This window comes from Amaranthus tricolor, chromosome 4 (assembly GCF_026212465.1).
Source record: "Amaranthus tricolor cultivar Red isolate AtriRed21 chromosome 4, ASM2621246v1, whole genome shotgun sequence".
NCBI lineage: Eukaryota > Viridiplantae > Streptophyta > Magnoliopsida > Caryophyllales > Amaranthaceae > Amaranthus > Amaranthus tricolor.
Genome location: NC_080050.1, coordinates 2,487,501 through 2,513,009, shown reverse-complemented (window position 1 = coordinate 2,513,009; position 25,509 = coordinate 2,487,501). Strand labels below are relative to the sequence as shown.

Here is a 25,509-nt window from a genome sequence, read left to right as displayed (position 1 = left end):
AAAAGTCTCTTAAAAGGTGTTTTTTCAAAAAAAAAATTTAAAGGTGTTTTTTTTTTTTACAAAAAACTGGTTTTATAAGCTGTTTCTTTGTAAATTTTCCTATAAAAACTATAAATTCAATTAATAACAATTGAGATTTCAATTTATAATGTTCGGCATCTAGAAATTCAGGCATATGTCTATTTTTATTATATATTAGAGTAAATATTAATTTCTTTAGATAAAGTCATTTATATAATTCTCACTATCTTCTCTTTCTTCAACCCACTGTGTATTTTGTCTCTAGGTTTATAAAATTTTAAATTTTCATATATTAATTAACGGATTACCTGATGATAATATTAATTGTTTTTAAAAAAGTATATATGTTTATTTGTTTAGGTAAGTAACAGAGAAGTGATAATAATGTTAAGGGTAACGAGATATATTTATTATTGTTTTTATATAGAAACAACCCTTGACGTACCAAGACAGATGAAGATGGTGATAAAGCATAAATTAAGTGGTTAAAAAAGTCTCATAATTTGACTTTATGGTCAATTGTTAAAAGTCAAACTCCATGACACAGCTTAGTAATATTGTGTAATAAATCAAAATAATTTGATAGTGATATACACCACTTTTGGGATCCTTAATAATAAATTTAAAACAAAAATTTTTGGTGAAAAATAATATTAATCATATCATTATTTGTGTAATTTATATGAAAATTAAATTGATTATTTGGTGAAAATAATTAAATAAGTATTAATTTATTGAAGTTAAAAGATAATTTTAATTTAGAAAATGAATTTCATGCTTATTTACAGCCTTAATGATATATATTAATTTCCTTTAAAATAATAATATGATTGTGTATTTCATTAGAAAATCATACTACATAGTTTAGTAATAATTACTTAAAAAAAAATTAGTGTTTACAGTTTTATTGAGAAATTAATTGAATATTATGTTTTAAATTAATAAACGTGGGCAATCATTGCTCTAAATTGAGTCTCTATTTTATTGTTAGTTAAACATAGTCTTTTTTGGGATTGTAGATAGGTTTACTTAATGTGATAAAATCCTTCATATATTTAAACATTTCACTTTAGCCTCTAAAAAAATTTTAATAATCTTTTTATTCTTTTAATTTACTACTGAAATATATATATATATATATATATATATATATATATATATATATATATATATTAACTTTTTCTAAAAAAATGAAAAAGTAAATAAAATGGATAAGTTTAGAAAATCCCCAGAAATATAGCCACATATGAAGCCACAAACCCCCATTAAGTGCAAAATAGCGGACCCACTACCCAAGTCCTTTTGTGCCAGCAATACAAATCCCACCATCAATTAACAACATACATAATAATTAATACTGATAAACCCATGCAGCAAAGCAAAACACACCAACAATAATAGATGATGAGTGATGATAATTAATTCTATTTGAGTTTAATTACATACTTTCTCTATTCTGAAATACTTATTTTATTATATTTTTGTCTTTATTTATTTTTCAAATTTATTTTATTTACTGCGGTTAATATGTAAGATAAATATAGTCTAGTAGAATTTTATTTAAATCGTCTAATAACATGTTTTCATGATATAGATTTTTTTTATACATGCTTTAAAAATCAAATACAAAAATATATTAAAATCACAAAAATACTCTCTCTGTTATTTTTTTTTACTTTTTGCACAATTTTAAAAGTACTTTTCGAAGCACAATATCTATTAATACGTATCATAATAAATTATAAAATATATATGATAACAAAGTATTAATTGAGATGAAACTAATGAGATCTTACATAAATATATTTTATTTTCTATATATCTCTCAAAAGCATTAGTTAAACTTCAAAGTAAAATATTTTAAATAAGAAAATTGTACCATTAGAAAACAGAAAAAGGAATATATGATGAGGAAAAATATTTGATATCACTATCAATTCCTATGGCATTTGTAGTGTTGATACATTTACTATTATGGTTCAACCCTTACATTATTTAATAGCATATTTGGTACCCTAGTACTATATTTGTGGGACACATAACCCTTTGCTTTCTTTCCCCCCCCCCCTCTTTCTTTCCTTGCTTTTTAGTTTTTAACCATATTTCCCACCTTTATTTATCTTTATATTTTCCTCTTCTCCTACTCCCACTATTAAAAACTAAAATAGTATAAATTAATTAGTTATATTCCATATTAATAATCTTATTATTACTACTTCATATTATATTAATTGAGAAAACACAAAAATTGTTAAAACATATTAATTTAGAAGAGGAAGATGAACCAAGAGATGAATGGGTTTGAAGGAGCAGTGAAAGAGATGAGAATAGATTATGTGTATAAAGTGGTAGTGATTGGTGATTCTGCTGTTGGAAAATCTCAATTGTTGTCAAGATTTGCTAAGAATGAATTTTCTTTTGATTCAAAGTCTACTATTGGAGTTGAGTTTCAAACTAGAACTGTCTCCATTAAATCTAAAGTCATCAAGGCTCAGATCTGGGATACTGCTGGCCAAGAAAGGTTTTTTTTTTTTTTCTTTTTACTCGTTTATTTTTGTTTGCGTTAAATTAAATTGAATTTATTGTAAATATTAATATATAATCAATTAAAAAAAATGATTTTACTAGTTCCTTTAACGTTGTATTAAAAGCTGTCAAAAAAATTATTAGTTTGAATTCATTTATTCACACTTCTATTCTAAAGGGCTCTCGTGTGAGATGTGTATTAGAGTATACTAATTAATATAACACATTCTAGAATCTTAATCATCAACTTAAACTTTTGATTGAATTGATATTTTAACGGATACTTCGTAAGCTAGTAAGATACTATTTCAACACCGTATGACAATGGAAGGGTATCATCTAATGGTTACTTTTAACTTTTTTTTTTATTGTATTATTTTCATTGTGACGGCTTTGAGTTTAACACTATGTATTAAGAGAACATGTATTTAATTGCAACACTGATCCAAAAGGCTCTTATATGGAAATAATATATTTCGACTTCCTTGACACTTTTGATTGGCTATGACGCTCATACTCTTTTGTAGGTCTAACACCGTTGATCTTATAACGCTCATACCATTGTTGTAAATAGCTGTAAATTAAATCAAGGTTATAAAGTGGCTTTCATTTAAAACAAAATTTAAATATTTATAATTTTACTTTTATTAATGATAATATTGAAAAAAAAAATTATTTGACTTTAATTAGTAGCAAACATTGCATATAGCTTTTGTTAAATAAAAAACGGTAATAAGCGACCATAATTTCAATTAGTCAAAAAAATGAATAGTTTGATTATTACTAAAGATAAGGTCTTTTAACACAAAAATTCGGTGAACAGTAAAAAGTTTATGATTGATCTCTTATATATTGGTTTTTTTTTTATAAATCATTGTTAATCGAAATTATTGACTGAAGTTGTTGATTAGTTTGACCAATTGAAAATATTAACTGATAAGCTAACTAGTTGAGCTAGCTGTTATAGAAATGTTTGGTAAAAATTATTTGTTGAGTATTTGCTGTTTATTAGAGAGAAATAGATGAAAAGTTAAAGATCAATGAAAAAAATTACTATAAGTAATTTTATGGTTTTAATTTAAAAGCTAGTTTAAGAGATATTTAGCAAATATTTTTTTTTCTATTTGATTAAAAAACAAAATTAAAAGTCGAACAAATAACAAAATCAAAAGTCGAATAAAAGCCAATAGAAAAATAATTACAAAAGACCTCATAGACTTTGTGGCATGTCTTCTTAAAGTTCGTTTGATTTAGAAATTGTGAAATTTATAAGTGAGAATTTGAGATGAGAATTCAAAGACTTTAAGAAAATAATTGTTTTATGTCTTTTTTGTGAAGCGATTACCTTAGAATAAAATATCACCCCTTCGGCTAGACATTTTCTTCTTATTCAAACTTTAATATCTGATATAAAATCTTTAATGCATATAATTAAAAATTTTGTAAAGGTTTTTATTAATATTTTTGAGTTGAAACAAATTAAATTAATAAGATTTCATTTGACTGAAACAACTCATATAAAATGATGAAAGAGGGCAAATTCAAAGGCACATGGTATTATATTATAACTTATTAAGAGTAAAATACAAATTAATAGTGATTGATAAGTACTGTAAAATTAATGAGATGTAAAACGAGACTCAGTGAGTCACTCTTATTGGCCCTTTTACTTTATATATTCTATCCAATATACTTATTCAATCTCTAATTATGTATAATTAAAAATTATAGAAAATTAATATGAATAATTTTTAATATTTCCATTGTAGATATTAATTGATATTTTTAATTAATTATTGGATTCTTGTAAAAAGAATCAAAACCGGAAGATCTAACTGTCAATTTTGTCTGAGATATGATGATTAATTACTTGGTTATTTTGCAGTAGAATGGACAGTTGTTTATACCCACACCATTCATGTTAATTCGCCAATAAATATTCCGTACATGAAAGAAGCTTTACATGAAATTTATGTGAGTTTTTAATTATTTCCTTTCGTTCTAAAATCCTTACACCAAATATATTTTTATGTAATTCAATTCATTTCTAAATACTTGCACTAAATATACTTTTACACAATTCAATGTGTTTTGTCAGATCATTTGTATCTAGAATTATACATAACTAAAAATTATAAAAATTCAATATTATAAAAATATGCGACAAGATAAATAAAATAAGATGTCACATGACTATTTATTTCTCGTATAATAGCCAAAATAAAATGATAAATAGTGCAAAAATTGATTTAATGCAAGTAATATGAAAATATAACAGAAAAAATATATGGTAAAATTATGGAAAATTGGGAAAATAAAAAATACAAATGCTAAGCACTTTGGGACCATATAATAAATTCATGCATCAGTTTAGCTGTCTATGATTGTGGAGGTAATATTTCATTTTTTGTCGGTTCATGTTTTGAGTCATGAAAAACTTTGGTTTTTTGATATGATTTTATAGTCAATGTCGTAAAAAGTTACGGGTTTGAATCACCCACCTTTCATTTAAATTGGACTATAATATTTCATGTTAAATATGAAGAAGACTTGTGCTGCATTTACACTTTTAGCACAAAGGATTATTGCGTGAGAAAACGTGTAAAATATATTTTATAAAATATTATGACAGTGTCGCATCTATAGTTTAAACTTTTGGTTGAGTTGGTCCCTTTATAATATAAACTATTATGCCTTCTCACATAAGAATTCTGTGAATTAGAAGTGTACGTGCAATATAAGTATATAACTCTTCTTATATAATCCGTTTAATATTCTACTTGAAATGAAAAATAGTTAACTTTTGAACATGTAATCGTCCATTAAGTTGACTTTAGATATAATGTCAAATATGTAACTCAACTAAATGATTAAGTAGATGACTGAGGTACATAAGATATGTTATATACTCCCCTTGTCCAATTAAAAGATTTATAGTATTTTAATTACGACAAATTTTTGAATATAGTCCAATGCACTTCATGGCAAACATTTATAATTATTATTGCATCTTTTTAATGAGCTAGTACTAATCTATTATAAGAGTAGAATTATTAAATTTAGTTGGATTTATTGTTAACATCAGCATATAATCGAAAAATAAAGCTCATATAGTTAACTTTTTTTCATTTTTATAAAATGAAGGTACAGAGCAGTAACAAGTGCGTACTACAGAGGAGCTCTAGGTGCAATAGTAGTATACGATATAACCAAAAGACAAACATTTGATCACGTAGCACGATGGATAGATGAGCTCCGGGCCCACGCGGACAGCTCCATCGTGATCATGTTGATCGGAAACAAGGCCGATCTAGCCGACAAGCGGGCAGTCCCCACCGAAGATGCGGTGGAGTTTTCCCAAGATCAGGGTCTATTCTTCTCAGAGGCCTCGGCACTAAATGGTGACAATGTAGAGACTGCATTCTTTAGGGTACTTGAACAAATTTATAGTAATGTAACCTCTAAGAAAACCTTAGATTGTGATTCTCCTAAGTTGAATGGTAATGGTTCTGTTTCATTCCAAGGCTCAAAAATCGATGTAATCTCTGGGGCCGACCTCGAGATCAGTGAGATGAAGAATATGTCTTCATGCTCGTGTTGAATCCTAGTTCGTTTGGTTAATTTGGACAAATTTTTATAGTGGCTATGGTGATCAAAGGAAGGTGTGAATTGTGAATGATGATTGATCAAGATTGTTAACTAATTGAATATTGTGGTAAAATGTTTACATTTTGGGAGCATGAGTATTGCTTCACTATGAAGTCCATTTGATCACTTGTGTATTATTTTGTTGTTAGAGTCTATAACATTTTATAAGGTTTCAATCATCAATTGAAGCTTTTGATTAATTTGCTTCTTTGATATGGTATCAGAAGTCAGTGTGATGAGAGATTACTGGTTCAATTCTCAACCATTCCTCGTTTAAGTGAAATATTAAGCGTTAGTTATGGGAAGGGCATGTGTTATCTACATTTTTAGCTCAAAGGGTTCTCATATAAGGAGGTGTTAAATAGTATAACATATCCTAGGACCTTAATATCAGATTAAACTTTTGATTGAGTTAGATATAAGAAAATAAAACATTGACTAAGAAAGAATATAATAGAAATAAACAATATAAGCAATGAATAAAGACAACATATAGATAAATAAAAAGAAAATCAGAGAGAAAAATTATTTAAATGTAACTTTTACATTTAGTTAATGTTATGTTTGAGAACGATAATTTCATTGGAAAATTTGAAACTGGCTTAAATTTATTGTTTGGAAAATCAAAATTTTTTAAATTTGGATTTGAATCAAATTCCATCATTGTTTTTAAAGAAGTTAAAGTTGAGAATTTGAGAATGACTACCCAAACCTTGTCATTCTCAAATTCTTCATTTATGATTTCATAATTGAAATACATAATTTGAAATGAAATATTTATTCCCAAACACTACATAATTAACTTTAAGAATCTTATACTTCAAAAAGAAAGGAGTACATAAATATTAGTATAGTATAGTCTAAGATTACCATATTTCAATTATATAAAGAGGTTAAGTTGGTTTAATAGGATACATAAAAACACATTTAGTTCATATTTGGTTGTTTTGAGTTGCTTAAATGATAATAATATTGTACAAATCAAATGCAAAAAAATGGGTTAGTTGTACGTGATGATTTCCATGTGGGTTGATCATGTTTCTATATATTGGTTTAAAGTAAGTTTAGCATGATTAGAATCATTAACATGAATGACATGATGGATTAGGATTAGGATTAGGATTAGGATTAGGATTAGGTACACTTGTGAGCTGTGATGAGATGGAGAACCAAAGAAGTTAGGGTGTCAAAATATTAGGTATAAAATTCACATAACACATGCATGGAGATATCATATTTACTGTGTTGGGCAATTAATTAATGATCATGGACCATGGTGTAGTTGAACATCCCTATTTTTATATCATTTTGATTTTTGCATGAGTCTAGATTGCTAATATCCTCTTTTAAGTCCTCACCCTTAAATTCACAAGGGTGAATTAAAAAATTAGAAGTAAAAAATTTGTCAAATACTCATCTCTATATGTGTACGGATACAATACTTCTGTTATTCTTTTATATTATATTTTGCACAATTTAGTATTAACAAAATTTTTAAATATATGATCTGAGTTATGACGACTAAACAGAAATTCTTCCGATCTAATTTCTAGACAAATCAAAACTAGAGTAAAATTTTTTTTTTTCTTGAAGTTTTATCACAAATAGAAGTAATTGATATTAATAAGTGTACATCTCAAGTTCCATATTAGAAAATTAAGAAAGAGCTGACAAGTATATAGCTAATCCAACTCTAAATTAGTATGAGGTCTTTTGCCAAGGTGTCCAAAATAATAAGTGTGGACGAGGTCTAAAACGAATAATATCATACTAATGTTAATCATTCACAACTGGGGGCCCATCAATTGGTATCAAGAATTGAAGGTATAATCAGAAAAATAAGTATACAATGAAGCAGCACCATGGGTGCATGTGGCATACTAAATCAGTGAAGTAAATGTATTGCCGAGTTGCAATGGAAGAATCTGGTCTTGGTGAGTTAGATGTGGTCCTTAATTGTAAAATTGCAATCAAAAAATATATAATATGGCATCAAAAATACTTGAAATCAAGAAGCTTCCGAGGAGACAATTGGATCAGCCGATCAGGGGTAGGAAAATGTGCAGAAGCTGTTTGTACTCACCTTCTACCTTGTACCATTCGAACGGTCAATTAATTGGCTTGTACTTATTTTAACTAGGGCTACATTTTAGGGTTTATGCGAGTTTCAGGTATGATATCTTAAATCAAGATAATTGTGATTTTTATGTGTATGTAAATATTTTAACAATAGTGTGCGCTGTCTCGTCTTTGCACTATATTTGTCTGTGTTTGTATTTGTCTGTTTTGGTGCAATGAAAATTTTCATTTCTTAAAAAAACATTTTAACAATTAAATTTAATTTTGTATACCGATTATTTTGAGTCTAGTCGAGTCATACTAAATTTTAATTAATCTGCTTTATTTTGGACATATGACGAGTTACTAGTAGGCTCAATATGCTAAATTGGTCATACACTCAGCACAAAAACAAGACCGTTATTAAGTTTGGGCCTTATAATTAATGACTAATAGAACTGGAATAATTGGGCCTTGAAGGCATGTTCTTTAATCTGCTTTATAAATAATAATACTTATTTTCAGAATTTTTGAAAAAGCTGAGTGAAAAAAAAAAAGAATTGAATAACCGAAAAATCAAACTATTTCAAAAACTGAGCGTGAAACTCCCAGACCTAAAGTTTGGGCTGTTCGCAGTTAGTAACTGCGAACAGGTCAAAAAAGACAAAATAGCTGTTCGCAGTTACTAACTGCGAACAACAAAAAAAAATTTTTTAGATCAAATAGCTGTTCGCAGTTACTAACTGCGAACAGCTATTTTATCTTTTTTGACCTGTTCGCAGTCAGTAACTGCGAACAGTCCCAAACCTTAGGTCTGGGAGTTTCACGCTCAGTTTTTGAAATAATTTGATTTTTCGATTATTCAATTCATTTTTTCTTTTTTCGCTCAGCTTTTTCAAAAATTCCTTATTTTCATGTGATAAAGGTAGGAGTTATAATTTAGTAATGTTTTGGACAAAGGAGTTGATGAATAGTTGCTAAACCCAACTTACTTTCAAAGGTATTTAATTGATGATTTTTTGACATTTACATAGTATTTTGGTCAATAAAGTTGTCAAATATTTATTGTTCAATTACTTCTATACAGCTTATTGGCCTTTAAACCTCCTACATTCCAAAATCATATCTTTTATTCCAACTTTTAAAATGTCTTTGAATCTAAACACTCCAATTAGTTAATTTCTCTTTAATTTGAATTTCTTTTTAGAGAATGTCAATTATAAGTTAAATACTTCTAATCCTTCAAAAAAAAAGTTAATTACTTCTAATAGTTGATTAATCTCTAGGAATGCAAACATTTATGACGTTGAGTTGTGATAATAATAGTAATAATAATAATAATAATAATAATAATAATAATAATAATAATAATGAAATTTTGATTTAAAAAGTTCGAACTTTGGGAGCCTCTCCTTTTAAAAGTTCCAATAACCTTTAACCAGTTGAACAAGTTTCGCTTTCTTCTTCCTCATTAATGGCTTCTTTGTTTTTCTTCTTCCTCATCTAAATTTTGCTTTTGAGCTTTCTTCTTCCATCCTCAGTAAGCTCCACCTTAAATTTCACTCTTTGACCATCATAAAAGGTCCTGATCGATCTCACGCCTAAATTAGCTCATTTTTCAATTTTTTTTTTCCAATTGGGTTTGTGATTTTAAACTAGCAAGTCTGTGGGATAGTTCTCTTTTTTTCTTTAAACTGTAAAAATTTCATCTGGGTTTGTTTAATTGCAGCAAGGTTTGGTCTTTTTTTTTTCTCCATTTGGTTGTATTAGGTAGTTTCCATGAGGACTTTATTTCATCCTGAATTATGTAACGACCCGCACCTTAATGTTCTGAATCCACAGTCATGGCTCCAAGATGAGAGGGGAAAAGTTTTACAATTAGCTGCTTATGCATATTCATCAATGTAAGTTGCATTCTAAATTTGATTATTTGTACCACACTTTAAACCTCTTGATTATGTACAAGTATTAGCTCAAATTCATGAAGAACTCGAATCTTGTGCGCCAAATGAAAGGACAAGTTTGTATTTGTTACAATTTCAGGAAGAAGTCATTATAAGGAGGTTTAAGGAAGAAGCCATTGATGCGGAGACTTTAGGAAGAACCTGATGAAAAATCAGGTTGAGGATACACTAACCTAATATTTTAGGTTATTAAAATCGGTAGAACCTTTAAAAGTAGAGGAACCTTAAAGTTTGAATTTTTAAAAAATAAGCGAAAGTTCGAACCTTTAAAAGCGGATGAGCTAAAGTTCATACCTTTTAAATTAAATTTTCCTAATAATAATACTAATCATCATTAGACCCGTGTATTTCGCTCATAGAAACTATAATTAGTGTCTAGTAAGGACGAAACACGAAAAATCATACTCATAAAGGAGGTTGCAAAAAAAATTCTCTTGGTTGGAGAAAGACATGATAAAATTAAAGAAAATAACAATCAAAACAGACAAGACAAATAATTAGACAAGGCATATAAGACAAGTATAGGGCAAATAATAAACAACTAACCAAAGAAAAATAATTAAAAATCATTATACATAAACAATAAACAAGTTAAAGGTAACTATCAATGGTTTGGTACACGAATTCGACATCTCCAACTAGTTTTATCCCCACTTAGGTCCTTAAAGAGATGTAACTCGTTCATGTAGTTTCTAGTTTGCTCCTCCCACGTTTTCTACCTTGACTTCTCTTTCCATCAATCGTGTTGTTTTTCACTGTATCCTTTTCACCTGACACACATGTGCAAACCATCTCAATCTATTTTCACACATATTTTCAATAATGGGTGTAACCCTTAGTTTCTCTCTCCAAATTGATTCCTAATTTTATATATCTTGGTGGGTCTACATATCCACCTTAACATTTGTATCTCAGCTACTTCCATCTTATGCTCATATAGCTTCTTAATTGGCCCAACACTTTATCCTATACAACAAGGTGGGTGGTTTACAAAATGGTAGATTTTATCTATGATGTAGTCGGGAAACTCTTATCATACAACACCATAGTGGTTTTTCTCCATTTTAGCTAACCGACTTAACTTTAATGCATTATATCTTCACCAATTTCCCCAATACTCTGAATAACTGGTCCTATATATTTACATTTGGTCGTATATGCAACAGCATCTTCTCGAACGGTGACCTAATTAAGTTTCCCCCCTATTACTTCCCCCACTATAATTGGATCGTAAGTATTATATTATAGAATGACTTAATTGCAATCCTTTTTCTTCTAAGGTCGTCCTCCAATCCTTAAGTCACACATTAACATCTTTATTAGTTTCGCAATGAGCATAGTATCTTTAGCAAATAGCATACACCAAAAAACAGTTTCACTAATATTTAAACAACTTATTAAGATTTACACAAATTCTTGTATGAGACAGTCTCACTGTGAGATGTGCCCCATACTTAGGTTAAATAGTCTAATAATAGAAACTTTTAGCATAATGAGCCTTTTGTATAGACTCGTCTCTCGGTGAGACGGTCTCATACAAGAGGGTCTGAAAGTTTTATAGCAAAAAGGAAAGTTCTAAGGGACAACCCTTGTTTATATATGGTGGAATAGAAAGGGATGATCAACCACAATCACACAAATACTATAAAAGACTTGGAAAATTCCAAGTGTCATTTTCTAAAGAGGCATAACAAATCTAAAAATATCATTAGATTAATTTATATTTAGTAAGAGTAGTATGATTAAAAATGGTAAATGAATTGAAACATATAAGAACAATTAAGAATATAGATATAGTAAAATTTTTGACTTAATGCATGTCTTAGGACGGGAAATAAAATCAAAAGATTATGTAAAGTAAATAATAGTTGATTACATGACAATATTTATCTAATTTAGAATTAATATTTTTTGTTTAAGTTTGTAGCTAAATTAGATAAAGTATTTGTATGATATACTATAGTAATTCTATTTAGTTAACTTAGAATTTAATATGTTCAATTGATCAATGAAAAAAGTTATGCATCGGGTAAATAATTTTAAAAAAACGTCAGTAATTATGTTTTGATTTAAAAAGTCATATACTTGGTAAATTTGATAACAGTAGTATACAGTACTTACATTATTATTTGAAACTGTTTTTTGTATATATTTCGCACTAACAAATTCGTGCATTGCACGAATTTCTATACTAGTTTACTCATAATTGAGCATCATCTTTGTTTTGTATATAGTGGAATACGTATCAATCAAATAGTACGAATTAATGATTGATGAGTCTTTTTAGAATTTCTCCAACGGTCTTGCATAGACTTAGTAAATGTGTACACCAATCTTAAATTTAAGAAGTGTGAGTTAGAAAGTGTAATTTAGTGGAGTGGAGGGTGGGAAGTGTAGTCTTGTAAATGAAAGGTTAAGAAAAGGTTTAGGCTAAAAATATTGTAGACTAAGTCCATTTTAGACTAATGCAAAAATTCAATGCTATTGATAATTAATTTGTTATAAAATTTCTGCAATTCTTTTTGTTTACAAATAGACTAAGGGAAGAGAAGGAGCTAGCAAGGATCGAACTTAGATTTCTCTTGATGAAAGTGTCTTAAATTTAAGAAGCGTGAGTTACAAAGTACAATTAAATGGAGCGGACGGTGGGGAGTGTAGTCTTGAGAATGGAAGACTGAGAAAAGGTTCGGACTAAAAATATTGTAGATTAAGTTTATTTTAGACTTATAATGCTATTGATAGTTAATTTGTTATGAAATTTGTGCAATACTTTTTATTTATAAATAGATTAAGAGAAGAAAAAGAATTAGCAAGAATCGAACTTAAATTTTCATCGGTGAGAGTGGTAAAATTGTCACATCACTTTTATTTTTTTGTTTATGTGTTAAAATTAACCTCGTGTGAGTAAATAGTAAGCCATTAACTCATACATCTTGTTGAGATAGAGACATGGCAAGCACTAAAACTAATACTTCACGGAAGTGATTTTAAGGCTTACAAGTTGCAACGTAGCATTATGAAAATGACTTTGGCCCTTTGCATAAAAAGTCTTATAATTTATAGTATTCCTAATATAAATTTATTATGGACGAACGTTAAAGTTAGTTTTTTACATTAGAATTATTCATTTTCTTTTACTCTCCTTTTATTTTTAGAGTTATTTTTTATCATTAAAATTATCTTTTTTATTAAAAGATATTCAATTTTATTGTAAATTGAGGATTTTTTTTTTATATTTTTAAAGTAGTCTTTTCTTGCAAGAATATATAATTCGTTCTTACAAAAATGATATATAATACTAATATTATCATTCACATAGTAAGTAATTAAATTATTGTGGCCCTCACTTATAGTTTGTATGGAAATATCATACAAATGTAACCACTAAATGAATAGTGGAAACAAATCTATCTGCCTCGTATCATATGTTGCGATTTTTTAATTACGCAACATAAAGATATATTATACGAGATCTCATTCAATTATCTTCATTGTACTCAAAGAACAAGATTGTAAAAAAAATATTATTTTCAAAATAGTGACTATTATACAATTGTAACCACTGATAGACCATAGGAAGAATAAATAATATACTACATACTTTAAGAGTTAAATCGGTTTTTATAATCTATGCACCAGGTGTATATATTTAGATAATGAAATTGGTAATTATTAAAATATTCTCTAAAAAATTATTGCATTTACATATTTTAGATAATACTTCTATCAAATTTAAAATAATTATCCAGCTTATTAAAAATATATACACCAGGTGCATATAGCTTGTAAAAAATGGTACTTAAATTAAGCTAAAAAATGGTAGAAAAAGACAGATTTTCCATTTGCTAAAATCATATCTTATACAAATACAAAAAGAAAGAAAATAAACATTCTAACAACTACAAATACTTCGACCCACTTTCCCACAAAAAATGGACACCTTATCAAGTCCTATCCCAAACTTACAAGTCCACAAACCACCCAATCCCAACCACCACTACCGCCGTGGTAATTCCGCTCCACTTTCCCACCACCTCCATACCTCCGCCGCAAAAGCCACCGCCACGTCATCAATTTCCACCCTACACCATAAAGACACTTGTACCCCTCTCTTATCTTCCTCCCCACAAAGAAGGACTTCCTCCCCGCCACGCTCATCCTCCCCACGCGCCGCCGCAATCCACCGAAGCTCAGCCAGCGGTTACGCAGCGGCGCTATTGGACATAACCCAATCAAACGGCACCGTTTTGAAGGTTGAGAAAGATGTAAGGAGGCTTCTAAGGGTAGTTTTTAGTAGCAAAAATGCCCAAGTGAGGGAGTTTATGAGTGATGTTTGGGTGGAGGAGAAAGCTAAAGGAGAAGTTGTGAAAGAATTAATTGAAAAATGTAAATTTGAAAGGAATTTAGTTGGATTAGTGAAGATGTTGATCAATAAAGGAAATAGTGTTGAATTGGTTAAAGATGTTCTTGAAGAATTCCTTTGTATTTTTCATCAACTTATTGTTGGTGTTTCTCATCATCATGGTTCTACTACTAGTAGATTGGCTTTGCAAGGATGATGTTTCCCTAATACTTTTGTGGTTTATAAAACTTTCGCTTTGATTTAATTTATGTAGCAAATTTAATGGGACAAACAATATATGATTAGTTGAATACTAAGGATTATCAAACTTTCTTGTTTGATCTTAATTTGTTTTGGTTAATTATGTTTTTTAATGATCATGTGTGTGATTTTGTACTATGATCTTATTACTATGGTTTTATGAAATGATAATGATGTTTGGGACAATGTTTAATTCATTTTGAAGATGATTTAGCTCTAGTTTGTATGTTGATGACCATATTTTGAATATTGTTAGGCTTTTCTATTAGCTAATAAGGTCTTTCACTATACTCCTATGTTTATTCTAGAGTTAATCAATAAATTTGTTACATTTGAAAGTTCTTACTCTTGAAGTATTGATTGTAATTCATTTAAATTAAATAATAATATAAAAAATCTAGCAAATGAATATACAAAATAAAAAGAGATTAAATTTGTAAATGAGAATAGAAGAAAAAATACAGTTAATTATTAAAATAAAATAAATAATAAATTCATTCTAAAGGCTCAATCAAATATACTACTCGCAATTTATTGAGACAAAAAAATAAAAAATATATCGTAAGAACAATTATAGATCACATAAGAACATGCCATAAAATCATAGCTCAATTATAAATTAGGTGAAGCGAATCCACGCATTTTCTCTTAGAATTGGCTTGGATTACGTATGTATCATTGTTTTGTCACTAATTCACTATGCTGTACTTCAAATTTCTAACTAATCAAATTCATTTTTTTTATGTGATAAATCTGTCAAGAAATCAACCCAATAAAATGCTAAAGCTTATCATTGAAGTTTTAAAATATGTTATATACTCTATCACACCTTCTCACACTAGAGCTCTTTAAACTAAAAGTATGGGTACAACACAAGTTTCTCTCATAACTTGACGTCCAAGGGAGGGGTAGATGAGATGTAAACCCATTACTTGAAACTTTTGATACCATGTTATACGCAATATTAAAAGTTATGATATATATACTCTATCAAATTCAAAGATCTAATGAGATTACACGGTGCTTGAAGATGTATGTTGCAAGATCTCAAGAAACATGACTTCGTTATGAATCATTTGAAGATCACCTAAGAAAAATTATCGTGTTTTGCTACGATTACAACCTTTGTAGCAGTAGTATGATCACAACTCACAACGCATATATTCAACCATCGAAATCTCGAGAAAGGTAATCAACTTACAAGCCTAAGATTAGCAAAACGTAACAGTTATTAACAAATTTTCCAAAAGAAGTCGAAAAACGCCTTCTGTTGTAATGTACATGGACAGTAGTCACACTACTACTGATTCTAAGCTTAGCCATATGCTACAAAATGTTATCATGTGAAAAAACAAAGGTATATATATAATCATATGGAAAAACAAAGTTATAATGTTCTTTTACTTATTTATCATCCAAACTTTCTCGGTTAGATCTTGAGTCTGCGAAATTGCACACGGCGGCTCATATTTGCTTCACCTTCGCCTTCTTTAAACCGTTTCTCCGATTCCTTCCTATAAACTTAAGAATTTCATCTAGCAGGATCACAGGTGCCGAAACAATGATGACGAGTAACCATTCATCGGAAGTCAAGGGGACTATACCGAACACATTTGCCAGTAACGGAACATACATTATCAGACAATGTAACCCAAAAGATAGAGACATAGCGACTAGAAGCCAAGGATTTCTCCATGGCGGCATGGTGATCAAACTACTGTCTTCAGATAACGCATTTAGGGAATTGAACATTTCGATTGCAACTAAAACCGAAAGGGAAAGAGTCATTGCCTTCACTTTACCAACATTGAAATAGTCGCATGGATTCGTGAAGCTTATAGTGCGTCCTCCAGCGACTGTGAATGGGGTGGCGGTGAAATTAGACCATGATGAACATTCACCCCAGGTTTGTAGCTGAGATAGTTGCACGAGTGTGTGCCCGTCGCTAATGAGATTGATACCGAGAAAAGAAGGTTGAGTAAACCATACGATGAAGATACCGACTGTTGCCACACCAACGTAGGAACCGATCACCTGTATTGATAAGAAAGATTATCAGCATCTTAAGAAAGTTATGTATACTTCTAGATGTACGAGTAGCAAACATCAATGTATGATTATAATCAGACTCTTCATTTACCTCAAACACCCATACGTTATGACTAAAACACTTCATTATGAGCCAAAATCATGACATTTTTTTAAAATAGTTGAGCCGGACACTTGGATACATACCCAACTTAAGGACAAGTACCGACAAGGCGACAACATTATATTGCCCCATGTCATTAATTGGCTCCTACCTAGGCGGTTTGCAGGAGTTAGTTAGATGTATGCAATCTTATCATTTTGATAGCAATGAAGTTATTTTCGATTGATCATTAATAACAAATGTTATCTGCTTTTCATGAATAATAAGTGTATAAGATTTCAAGAATAACTTAAATTTCGTCTATCATTATCTACTAAATTACGACAAATCTTTGCTCCAACCTCTACTAGGAATGGACAAACTAAATTATGATGAATAAATTTTTTTATTTTGTATAGAATTGGAGAAAAAGTAAATAAAGTTACTTAAAAAAGAAAGAATCACTAGCTACATTATCTACCATGAGTGGATAATATAATAGAGTATAATCTTTGTTATTTACGATCTCTCACATTGCTTTATTTTGGTTCATGTACTCAACTCAATAATTCAGATTGAGGCTTCAACATTGTTGTTATATGTCATACTTTTGATCACGAGAGTTTAAAACAATGTTACAATCATAAATATGAGTTTCTGTTGAAGTTCGAGCATATGCACCAAGGCAATTTAACATAGTTGAAACGTTATATAACGCATACCAAGTATCGAAAGAGAACCCAGGAATTGATTAGAGCATCATTGCTTTTGCGAGGAGGTTTCTGCATGACATCAATATCAGCTGGATTGAAACCTAAAGCGGTTGCAGGCGGGCCATCCGTGACCAAATTAACCCACAAGAGCTGCACAGGTATCATACATTCTGGAATACCTAATGCTGCAGTCAAGAATATTGATATGACCTCACCTACATTTGATGATATCATGTACCTAAACATTCATCATAGATCATAAGATAACGGTTACATCGATAATCAATCGAAAGAGAGCTCATGGATGCTTAACAAGTATATCGTTGTTGTATTAGTATACCTGATAAAAGCTTTCATATTGTTGTAAATCGAACGACCCTCAGCAACAGCCGAAACTATGGTGCTAAAGTTATCATCGGCTAGTACCATATCTGCGGCTTCTTTTGCCACCTGGATCAATTTGTTCATGGTTTTAGACAATAAAAATATGAACAACAACTCTTGTATGAGACCGTCTTTAAAAAAAAATAAAAAAATCTGAATTCACACTTGTAAAGGAAGCAGTTTTTTTTTAATACTTGGGCTGACCCAATTAAAGTCGTCTCACGGAAAGACAACCTCAATAAAGAATCAGTGAAATATGAATTGGGACAATCATGAGCATGAATAGAATATCGCTATACCTCAGTCCCGGCAATGCCCATAGAAATTCCAATATCTGCGAGTTTTAAAGCAGGAGCATCGTTAACACCATCTCCTGTCATAGCGACAATCTCTCCCATCTCTTTTAGCGTCCTTACAATCTCTTGCTTGTGTTTGGGCTCAGCACGAGAGAAAACCTTGCCACCAGGCCGAGACAAAATTTCCTTTTGTTCTGAATAGGAAAGTGCCATAAATTCTTTGCCAATGAAGCTTCTTCCCTTAAGATCGTCAGTACGAGAAAATAACTGAATTTCCCGACATATGGCTTCAGCAGTGGACTTGTTATCTCCGGTAATAACTATCACCCCAATCCCCGCTTGTCTACAATCACTCATCGCTTGTTGCACTTCCTCGCGAGGAGGGTCCTGTCGAATTAGAGTCTTAAAAGGGCATAGGGTAACAAAAAAGTCTTCCACTTTCCAAAAATAGTAAGTAAATTTGGAACCATAATAAGGTATTCTTTATGAAAACAGGAACAAAACATTCATATTGTGATAGAAATTAAGAAAAGGCTCTCACCCTTATACCAACAACGCCCACAAAAATAAGGTTACTCTCGATTTCGGGGTAGCAATTAGGATCGAGAAGCCTTCTATGGGCGGGATGACTTTCATTGTTATAATCCGAAAGCTCTCCCAAGTCATCCTTGTATGCTAATCCTAGGCATCTCAATCCTTTCGAGCTCATCTCGAGTTGTCTCGACAACAAAAGTTTCTTACACGATTCATCGATTGGAACTATTGATCCATCGGCTAGTTGCACATGTGAAGTGCGCTCCAATAAACTCTCAACGGCACCCTGTGAATCCATAGCTTTAATCATAGTAGAAAATCACAAAAACAACAACAATTCCAAAGCTTTAATCCCAAAAAATTGGGTTCGAGTGGAGTCTATATGAACCAATACATCAGTTTCAGTCTAAATATTTTATATCTTTTTCCACTCCTACCCTAGAAAATCGCAACAAACAAAACTTAAAATTAACTCGATGAATTTCACCTTAACGAGTAGGCGGTTTTGCCCATTTGGCTCCTTAACGATCACACTCATAGACTTACGAAATCGATCAAACTCCAGTGTAGCCAGCCTCTTTGACCTCTTTGTCCACCAATCACAACAAACTACTCATAGACAAACTATCCAAATTAGTATTATTATCAACAGCTGATTTATAAGGCAAACAGATACAAAAGGATTACCTAATTTGACCGAAGAGCCACCGATCATGTAATTAGCGGCAAGATACATGTCGCGAATTCTGTTCCTCGTCTTTGTATCAGGAACACCCATTTTCTCGATTAAAACCTTAAGAGCTGCCTCGGTAGGAAAACCTGTGGCTTGATAAGCACGGCCATTGCAGAAAATTCCTGCATCATTGCATAAAGCCGATATTTCTGCAACAGCTTGTAGATTTGCATCCATATTATAACAACTCCAGTCGACAATCCCACCGTCCTTAGGATTATATGTCGTTCCATCAACATGGAAAACTCGTGAAGTCGTAGTTTTCCCTCCTAAAGTGAAGAATTCAGTCACAGCCATCTGATTGGTTGTCAGAGTGCCTGTTTTATCTGAACAAATGACAGTTGTGCACCCTAAGGTTTCTACACTAGGAAGCTTTCTGACAATTGCATTCTTTTGTGCCATCTTCCTTGTGCCTAAAGCCAAACACGTCGTGATGACAGCAGGAAGTCCTTCGGGTATTGCAGCAACCGCAAGGGCGACAGCAATCTTAAAATAGTAAGTACACTTCTCGAAAGAGAATTGGAAATTCGTAGGCCATCCATTCACAACATCCCAAGATAGAAAGTATTTGTAGTTAATAATCCAAACAACTAAACAAACAATCCCAATTGCAGTTGTAAGCCTACTACCAAACTCATCAAGCTTCTTCTTTAAAGGAGTCTCGCTCTCATCTAACGAAGCCTGGTGAATCTGAGTCTGAATCTTTCCGATCTCAGTTCTCATCCCTATATCGACAACTATACAAACACAACTCCCATTCACAACCGTTGTCCCAGCAAAAAGCATGTTCTCTTTGGCCTGCAACTCACAATCATCAACATAAACCGGCAAAGTAGACTTTAAAACCGGCATAGATTCACCCGTCAATGAGCTTTGCTCGGCTCTTAGGGTAGATGTTTTCAAAACCGCAACTCTCATATCAGCAGGAACCTTATCGCCTACACGCAATTCGACTATATCACCTGGGACTAACTCCCTTGCAGGCAAGTCCGGGACAAGGTACCCATCTCTTAAGACCTTGGCAGACTCACCTTGCAAATCTTTCAAGGCTTCAAGGGCCTTTTCAGCATTACTTTCTTGCCATACCCCAACAATGGCATTAAGCACAAGAATAAGAACAATAACAAAGGGTTCAACATAGGCCTCAAAACCGAAATCCCCGGATTCTTGGCCATGTAAATAAGCAAGTATAAAAGAGATTAAAGCTGCAACAATCAATATCTTTGTAAGCATATCATCAAATTGTTCTAATACAAGATGCCATAAAGGCTTCCCTTTCTCTTTGTCTAATTCATTCCAACCATATTCTTCCCTTCTTTTATCAATCTCATAACTACTCAAACCCTTTTCAAGTTTAACATTATACTCTTTTAAACACTTTTCAACAGACCAAGACCAAGCAGGAAATGGTTTTTCTTCCATGGATGTTAATGCTACCATTTCAAACTCACAAACCCAGATTTTCTTTCAACTTAATTCCATAAACCCATATGTTGTTTTTATTTACTCCTGTATAAAAAGTCATAAATACATTAAAAAAAAAAAAATCAGATCAATAACCTTCAATTTCAAATAACCTAAGACATTCCCTTTTTTGTTATATTTGTCAACAAATTAGACACTAAAGAACACATTACTAAGTCAAAACAGTATTCTGTCTAAACCAAACTCATAAAAGTCCTAAAAGCAAGTAATTACCTATGAAATTCAAGATTAAAACTTGATAATTAAGGAAAAAGTTTACAACTTCATGTTAATTTGACATGTTAAGACAAAACCCATGAAGAAAAATAAGAGATTACAATTCAAAATGATCAAAATAAAGGAGGAGATTTCTTAGAAACAGAGGAAAAGAAGGAACAACAGAAAACATACCTTGGAAGTTCACTTGGTTTCATATAAATGGGAAATATTTGAAGGGTTGTTTGATTAAAAATTTGCAGTTAAGGGTTATAAAAAAAGATTAAAGTAAAAAATAAAGGAAGAAAGATAGAGTTAGGTACTTATTATGTCATTTTTCAACCAAGAACCTTCATATTTTCAGTGCTTGGAAACAAAGCAAGTAAAAATAAGAACAAAAAAGGAAGAAAACTGCTAAGGAAAATTGTAATGGAATAAATAAAATAAAGGTAAATTCTGCAGGTTCCAACTGTCTAAGATGGTTCGTTTCTTGAAACTTTTGCGTTTATGTTGATTGTGCTGTCTCTATTCATGTTTTTTTTTCACTTTTTGTTTTTAAATTTAAATTTTGAAATATACTTTCACAAATTCTTGTGAGAAACGGTCTTTTAGAAAATTGGTTGACTTTCACAAGTTTTAAAATACTAGTTAGTGGTGCTACTTATCTTTTAAGCTTATTTTATACCTTTAATTCAGAATTAATATCTCATTTGCTTTATGTATGTTTTTCAATGTACTAATTTAATCCATAATATTTCTAATTGTGTATAATTAAAGAAATACTCCCTCCGTTTCTTTTCAAACGTCTCATTTGTTTTCTGAGTACTATTCATCAACCACTCTTAATTTGTAATTTATTCTTAATCTATAAATTATAAGATAGTCAAATGGGATTTTGCTTGATTCATCTCAACATAAGGTGTATCAATATCTATTTTTTATAACTTTTAATTATATACATTTTAAGATATTAAAGTTTGAATTAATGCATTGACAAACGTGCAAAAAGCAAATGAAACATTTGAAATGAAACATAGGGAGGAAATTTTGATATTTATAACCTTCATATAGAGATAATCAAACAAAATTCCACTTGATTGTAATCGAACCCATAGACTAAGAATAAAATACAATTAAGAGTGAAATGTGAATAATGTCCAAAAACAAATAAGACATTAACTTTGAATTGGAGTGAGTATATAGTAGCTAATGTATAAGAAGAAATAAAGTCAAGTGGAGTTTCATTTGAATCGTTTAATCGCATACATTTTGAAATAAAAATTCTTCATCAATAACTGTGATTTGTAAATCACCACAAAAGACAAAAAGATTACTTCCTTCGTCCAATTGGATTTGCAGCATTTTTTATTTTGGTTCATCTCACTTAATTTTCATCATTTCTATTTTTGAATAATGGCCCACCACTTTCTTTTAATCTCATCCATACATTTTAATTTCATCCACACAATTCATTCTCTCTCTTCATTTATTATTACATTATTAAAAACTACCCTCTTTTTCTTTGATGCAAATCAAAGAGGACAAAGAGAGTAAAATAAACAAAATTTTAAAAAATAAATTAAAACAACAAAACTCACATCCTATTACACCCTACAACATAATGGTAATTTATTAACCTCACAGATAATTGTTATTTACTAAAAATTTCTCCATTTTGAATTATGAAGTTTTTGTAATTTTAGTGTACCAAGAATCCCTAGCTAGTAGCTACTACTTTCATTTATTATACATTAATACTCTTTCAAAAAAACAACTTCAAACTAAATCCATAATAATTCTATGTCCTTATATATAGACTATAAAAGGATACTTGGAAAATTAGACGTTTAAAATTTTAAAGGCCATTAAGCCCTCAACAATTGCCATTTGCCAATTTGTCTTTTGGGTTGTTTGAACAAAAGTAGGATTGCTCGATCATGGCATATGGCTTCGTGGGGTTATGGATTTTTTCCACTTTTTATATTTTTTTTATGTATATTTTTTGTACATTATATTATATTTATATATTTATATATAAAACATAAATAAAATAGATTATTATATTGAATTCATTTGACATACGTAGTTCAATGAAAAATATCTACAATTGAATATAACATATTATTATAGTGACATTTATTGATCAATTATACTCCAAAGCTCTCACAAAATTTGTCTAAACTTTCTTTTTAATTCGACCTATTAAATTTGTATTATTTTTATTTTTTATTATGACTTGCATTTTTTAATTTTCATTCATACACAAAACTTATTTTTCATCTCTCATTCAAATATATCTCACTTTCTCTTAAAATATCACTTTGGCTACTTTATTTTATACAAATTGTACTACGTTTCCAAAAAAATAATTAATTACCTAATATACATAACTTGGAAATATTTGACATTACATACATTCACCATATTTGTTTATGACAATTAGATATAAATAAATTGACAAATTAAATAGTGCACATTATTAATTGTAAAATTTTAAATTATGCAACATTGACTTTATTGTTTAATATAATGTATTGATCCCTCGTTAGCCTATTATTATAATATAATTTCCATTTTATATTTTTATTATATTTACCACTAATATATTACTATTTATTTCGTTGCAAGTATTTCTATTCTCTTTAAAATCCAACGGCAAAATAAGTGTGTAACTTGCATTTGGTGTCATGATTGGGTAGTTGGTTGACAACCCAACATTTTGGGAGGGAGAGAGGGTGATATTATTTTATATTTATGATTTTTTTTCAAAAAGGAAATACCAAATCATCTTTCCATATCTTCAAAAGTCACTTATCTCAAAAAGAATTTAATAAATGAAAAACGAATTCATTGAAATATTCTTTGCTTGCATCTTTATTCAGTAAAATATGAAAATTCATTCAAATAATTGAATTTTTAAAACAATTTTAATTTTTAATTAATTAAAAATAATCTTAAAATATTTATTGACTCTTAACTTATGTTTCTCTAATAATCACAATTGTCTTATACAACTTATACCACTAGCTTAAACAACTGACTTATCAACCAATATTTTTAGTTGGTCAAACTAATCAACGACTTTAGCTAAGAGTCATTAGCCAAACAAACCTTTTTTTTTTTCAAACTAATGCTTCAAGAAGAAAATAGGTGTTTCAACGGTAAGAAAGCATTAATATTAAATGGGGTCAAAGGTTAAATTTTTTTTAATATTAACCTTTTAATAATAATTTTACTTTTTATATTTATGGTCTCCTTGACTTTTATCTTTTTGGCTTCACCTTGTAAGACTACAAAGTAATGTGTATTTACCCCCTTGTTTTAAAAGAATGCTAAGAAAATATTTATTTTTGACTATCACATACATTTCCTTTTTAATTCTCACTATTCTCTTGTTTAACTCTCTCTTGCTTTTAACGAATTTCTAGATTACTCATAATAAAAAAATTACGGTAGAAATAATATTTTTTAATGGTAAAATATTTGAATAGCAAATTTATTAAAATGATTTGCCTTACATCGATGATTAAAAATGGTGTGCACAAACCATTGGACCTCTTTTTTCCATCGCTATCCTCATCACATCATCATCGATATCGTATTCAGTATATTTCGCATAAGATCTATGATCAGAATTGAAAAGGAATTAAAAAAAAAAAAGGAAAACTTATATCCACAAAAAAAAATTCGATCAAATAGTCCTTCCACCAGATCTTAGTAATGAATTGATGTTATGCAACTTTTCACCAACTTTATAGTTAATTGTACAAAAAGTCTAAATCTTCAAAGTTTCTGCGAAACTTCCTTCGTCAAAGTCATTAAAAATACAAGTACAATGCTATCCAAGGTGTTGCTTTCGACCAAATAATGGACAAGTAGTGCGCACCTTCAAAAACAAATTAAATACTTTTATTTTATACAAATAAAGTCATTCCAAATTTCAACTAATAAATATTTAACAAATGTTTTATTTATATAATGACCAAGATTTGCAGGCCACACCCTTGAAAGTGGAAGATACAAAATCACCAAATAATAAGGTTAATATTATTGTTCAGTAGAGTAACTGTTTAAATGTTATTTACTGGTATGTGTATTTATTGTTTACAGATATTGCAACGTGCAGTGTTCTAAAATCAAAAAATAGAAGTTTTATGATTTTCTCTTTATATTTCTCTATTACTTTTACCAAATAATTATCACATTTAAATAGAAAGT

At 29.9% G+C, this 25,509-nt stretch overlaps 3 protein-coding genes across 4 annotated transcripts; 2 read left to right on the top strand and 1 right to left on the bottom strand.

Annotated features, from left to right (window-relative positions):
• Positions 1 to 2,067: 2,067 nt before the first annotated feature.
• LOC130809662 (ras-related protein RABA3) lies at positions 2,068 to 6,516 on the top strand. The gene is made up of 2 exons (XM_057675414.1): positions 2,068 to 2,542; positions 5,692 to 6,516. Exons 1-2 carry the CDS (start codon positions 2,301 to 2,303, stop codon positions 6,146 to 6,148), a joined length of 699 nt encoding a protein of 232 aa, XP_057531397.1. The 5' UTR covers positions 2,068 to 2,300; the 3' UTR covers positions 6,149 to 6,516.
• A 7,578-nt stretch (positions 6,517 to 14,094) lies between these two features.
• LOC130809661 (uncharacterized) lies at positions 14,095 to 15,017 on the top strand. The gene has a single exon (XM_057675412.1). It carries the CDS (start codon positions 14,150 to 14,152, stop codon positions 14,774 to 14,776), a length of 627 nt encoding a protein of 208 aa, XP_057531395.1. The 5' UTR covers positions 14,095 to 14,149; the 3' UTR covers positions 14,777 to 15,017.
• A 1,014-nt stretch (positions 15,018 to 16,031) lies between these two features.
• Positions 16,032 to 21,799, bottom strand: LOC130809660 (calcium-transporting ATPase, endoplasmic reticulum-type). Of its 2 annotated transcripts, none has more exons than XM_057675411.1 (8): positions 21,487 to 21,799; positions 19,566 to 21,120; positions 19,366 to 19,487; positions 18,886 to 19,164; positions 18,348 to 18,731; positions 18,005 to 18,114; positions 17,674 to 17,902; positions 16,032 to 16,854 (listed from the first exon to the last, which is right to left on the bottom strand). In XM_057675411.1, the coding sequence occupies exons 2-8, from the start codon at positions 21,049 to 21,051 to the stop codon at positions 16,285 to 16,287; spliced, it is 3,180 nt and encodes a 1,059-aa protein (XP_057531394.1). In that variant the 5' UTR covers positions 21,052 to 21,120; positions 21,487 to 21,799; the 3' UTR covers positions 16,032 to 16,284. The 2 variants fall into 2 exon arrangements, with proteins under 2 accessions (XP_057531394.1, XP_057531393.1); XM_057675410.1 differs by lacking the exon at positions 21,487 to 21,799 and adding an exon at positions 21,310 to 21,479.
• Positions 21,800 to 25,509: the final 3,710 nt, after the last annotated feature.

Excerpts from the sequence above, each read along its gene's own strand:
- LOC130809661 (XM_057675412.1), top strand. The coding sequence starts at position 14,150 with ATGGACACCTTATCAAGTCCTATCCCAAACTTACAAGTCCACAAACCA.
- LOC130809662 (XM_057675414.1), top strand. The coding sequence starts at position 2,301 with ATGAACCAAGAGATGAATGGGTTTGAAGGAGCAGTGAAAGAGATGAGA. Across the intron at positions 2,543-5,691 it reads GATACTGCTGGCCAAGAAAG|GTACAGAGCAGTAACAAGTG; the intron begins GTTTTTTTTTTT and ends TATAAAATGAAG.
- LOC130809660 (XM_057675411.1), bottom strand. The coding sequence starts at position 21,051 with ATGGTAGCATTAACATCCATGGAAGAAAAACCATTTCCTGCTTGGTCT. Across the intron at positions 18,732-18,885 it reads TGGGCGTTGTTGGTATAAGG|GACCCTCCTCGCGAGGAAGT; the intron begins GTGAGAGCCTTT and ends CTAATTCGACAG. Across the intron at positions 17,903-18,004 it reads AATATGAAAGCTTTTATCAG|GTACATGATATCATCAAATG; the intron begins GTATACTAATAC and ends ATGAATGTTTAG.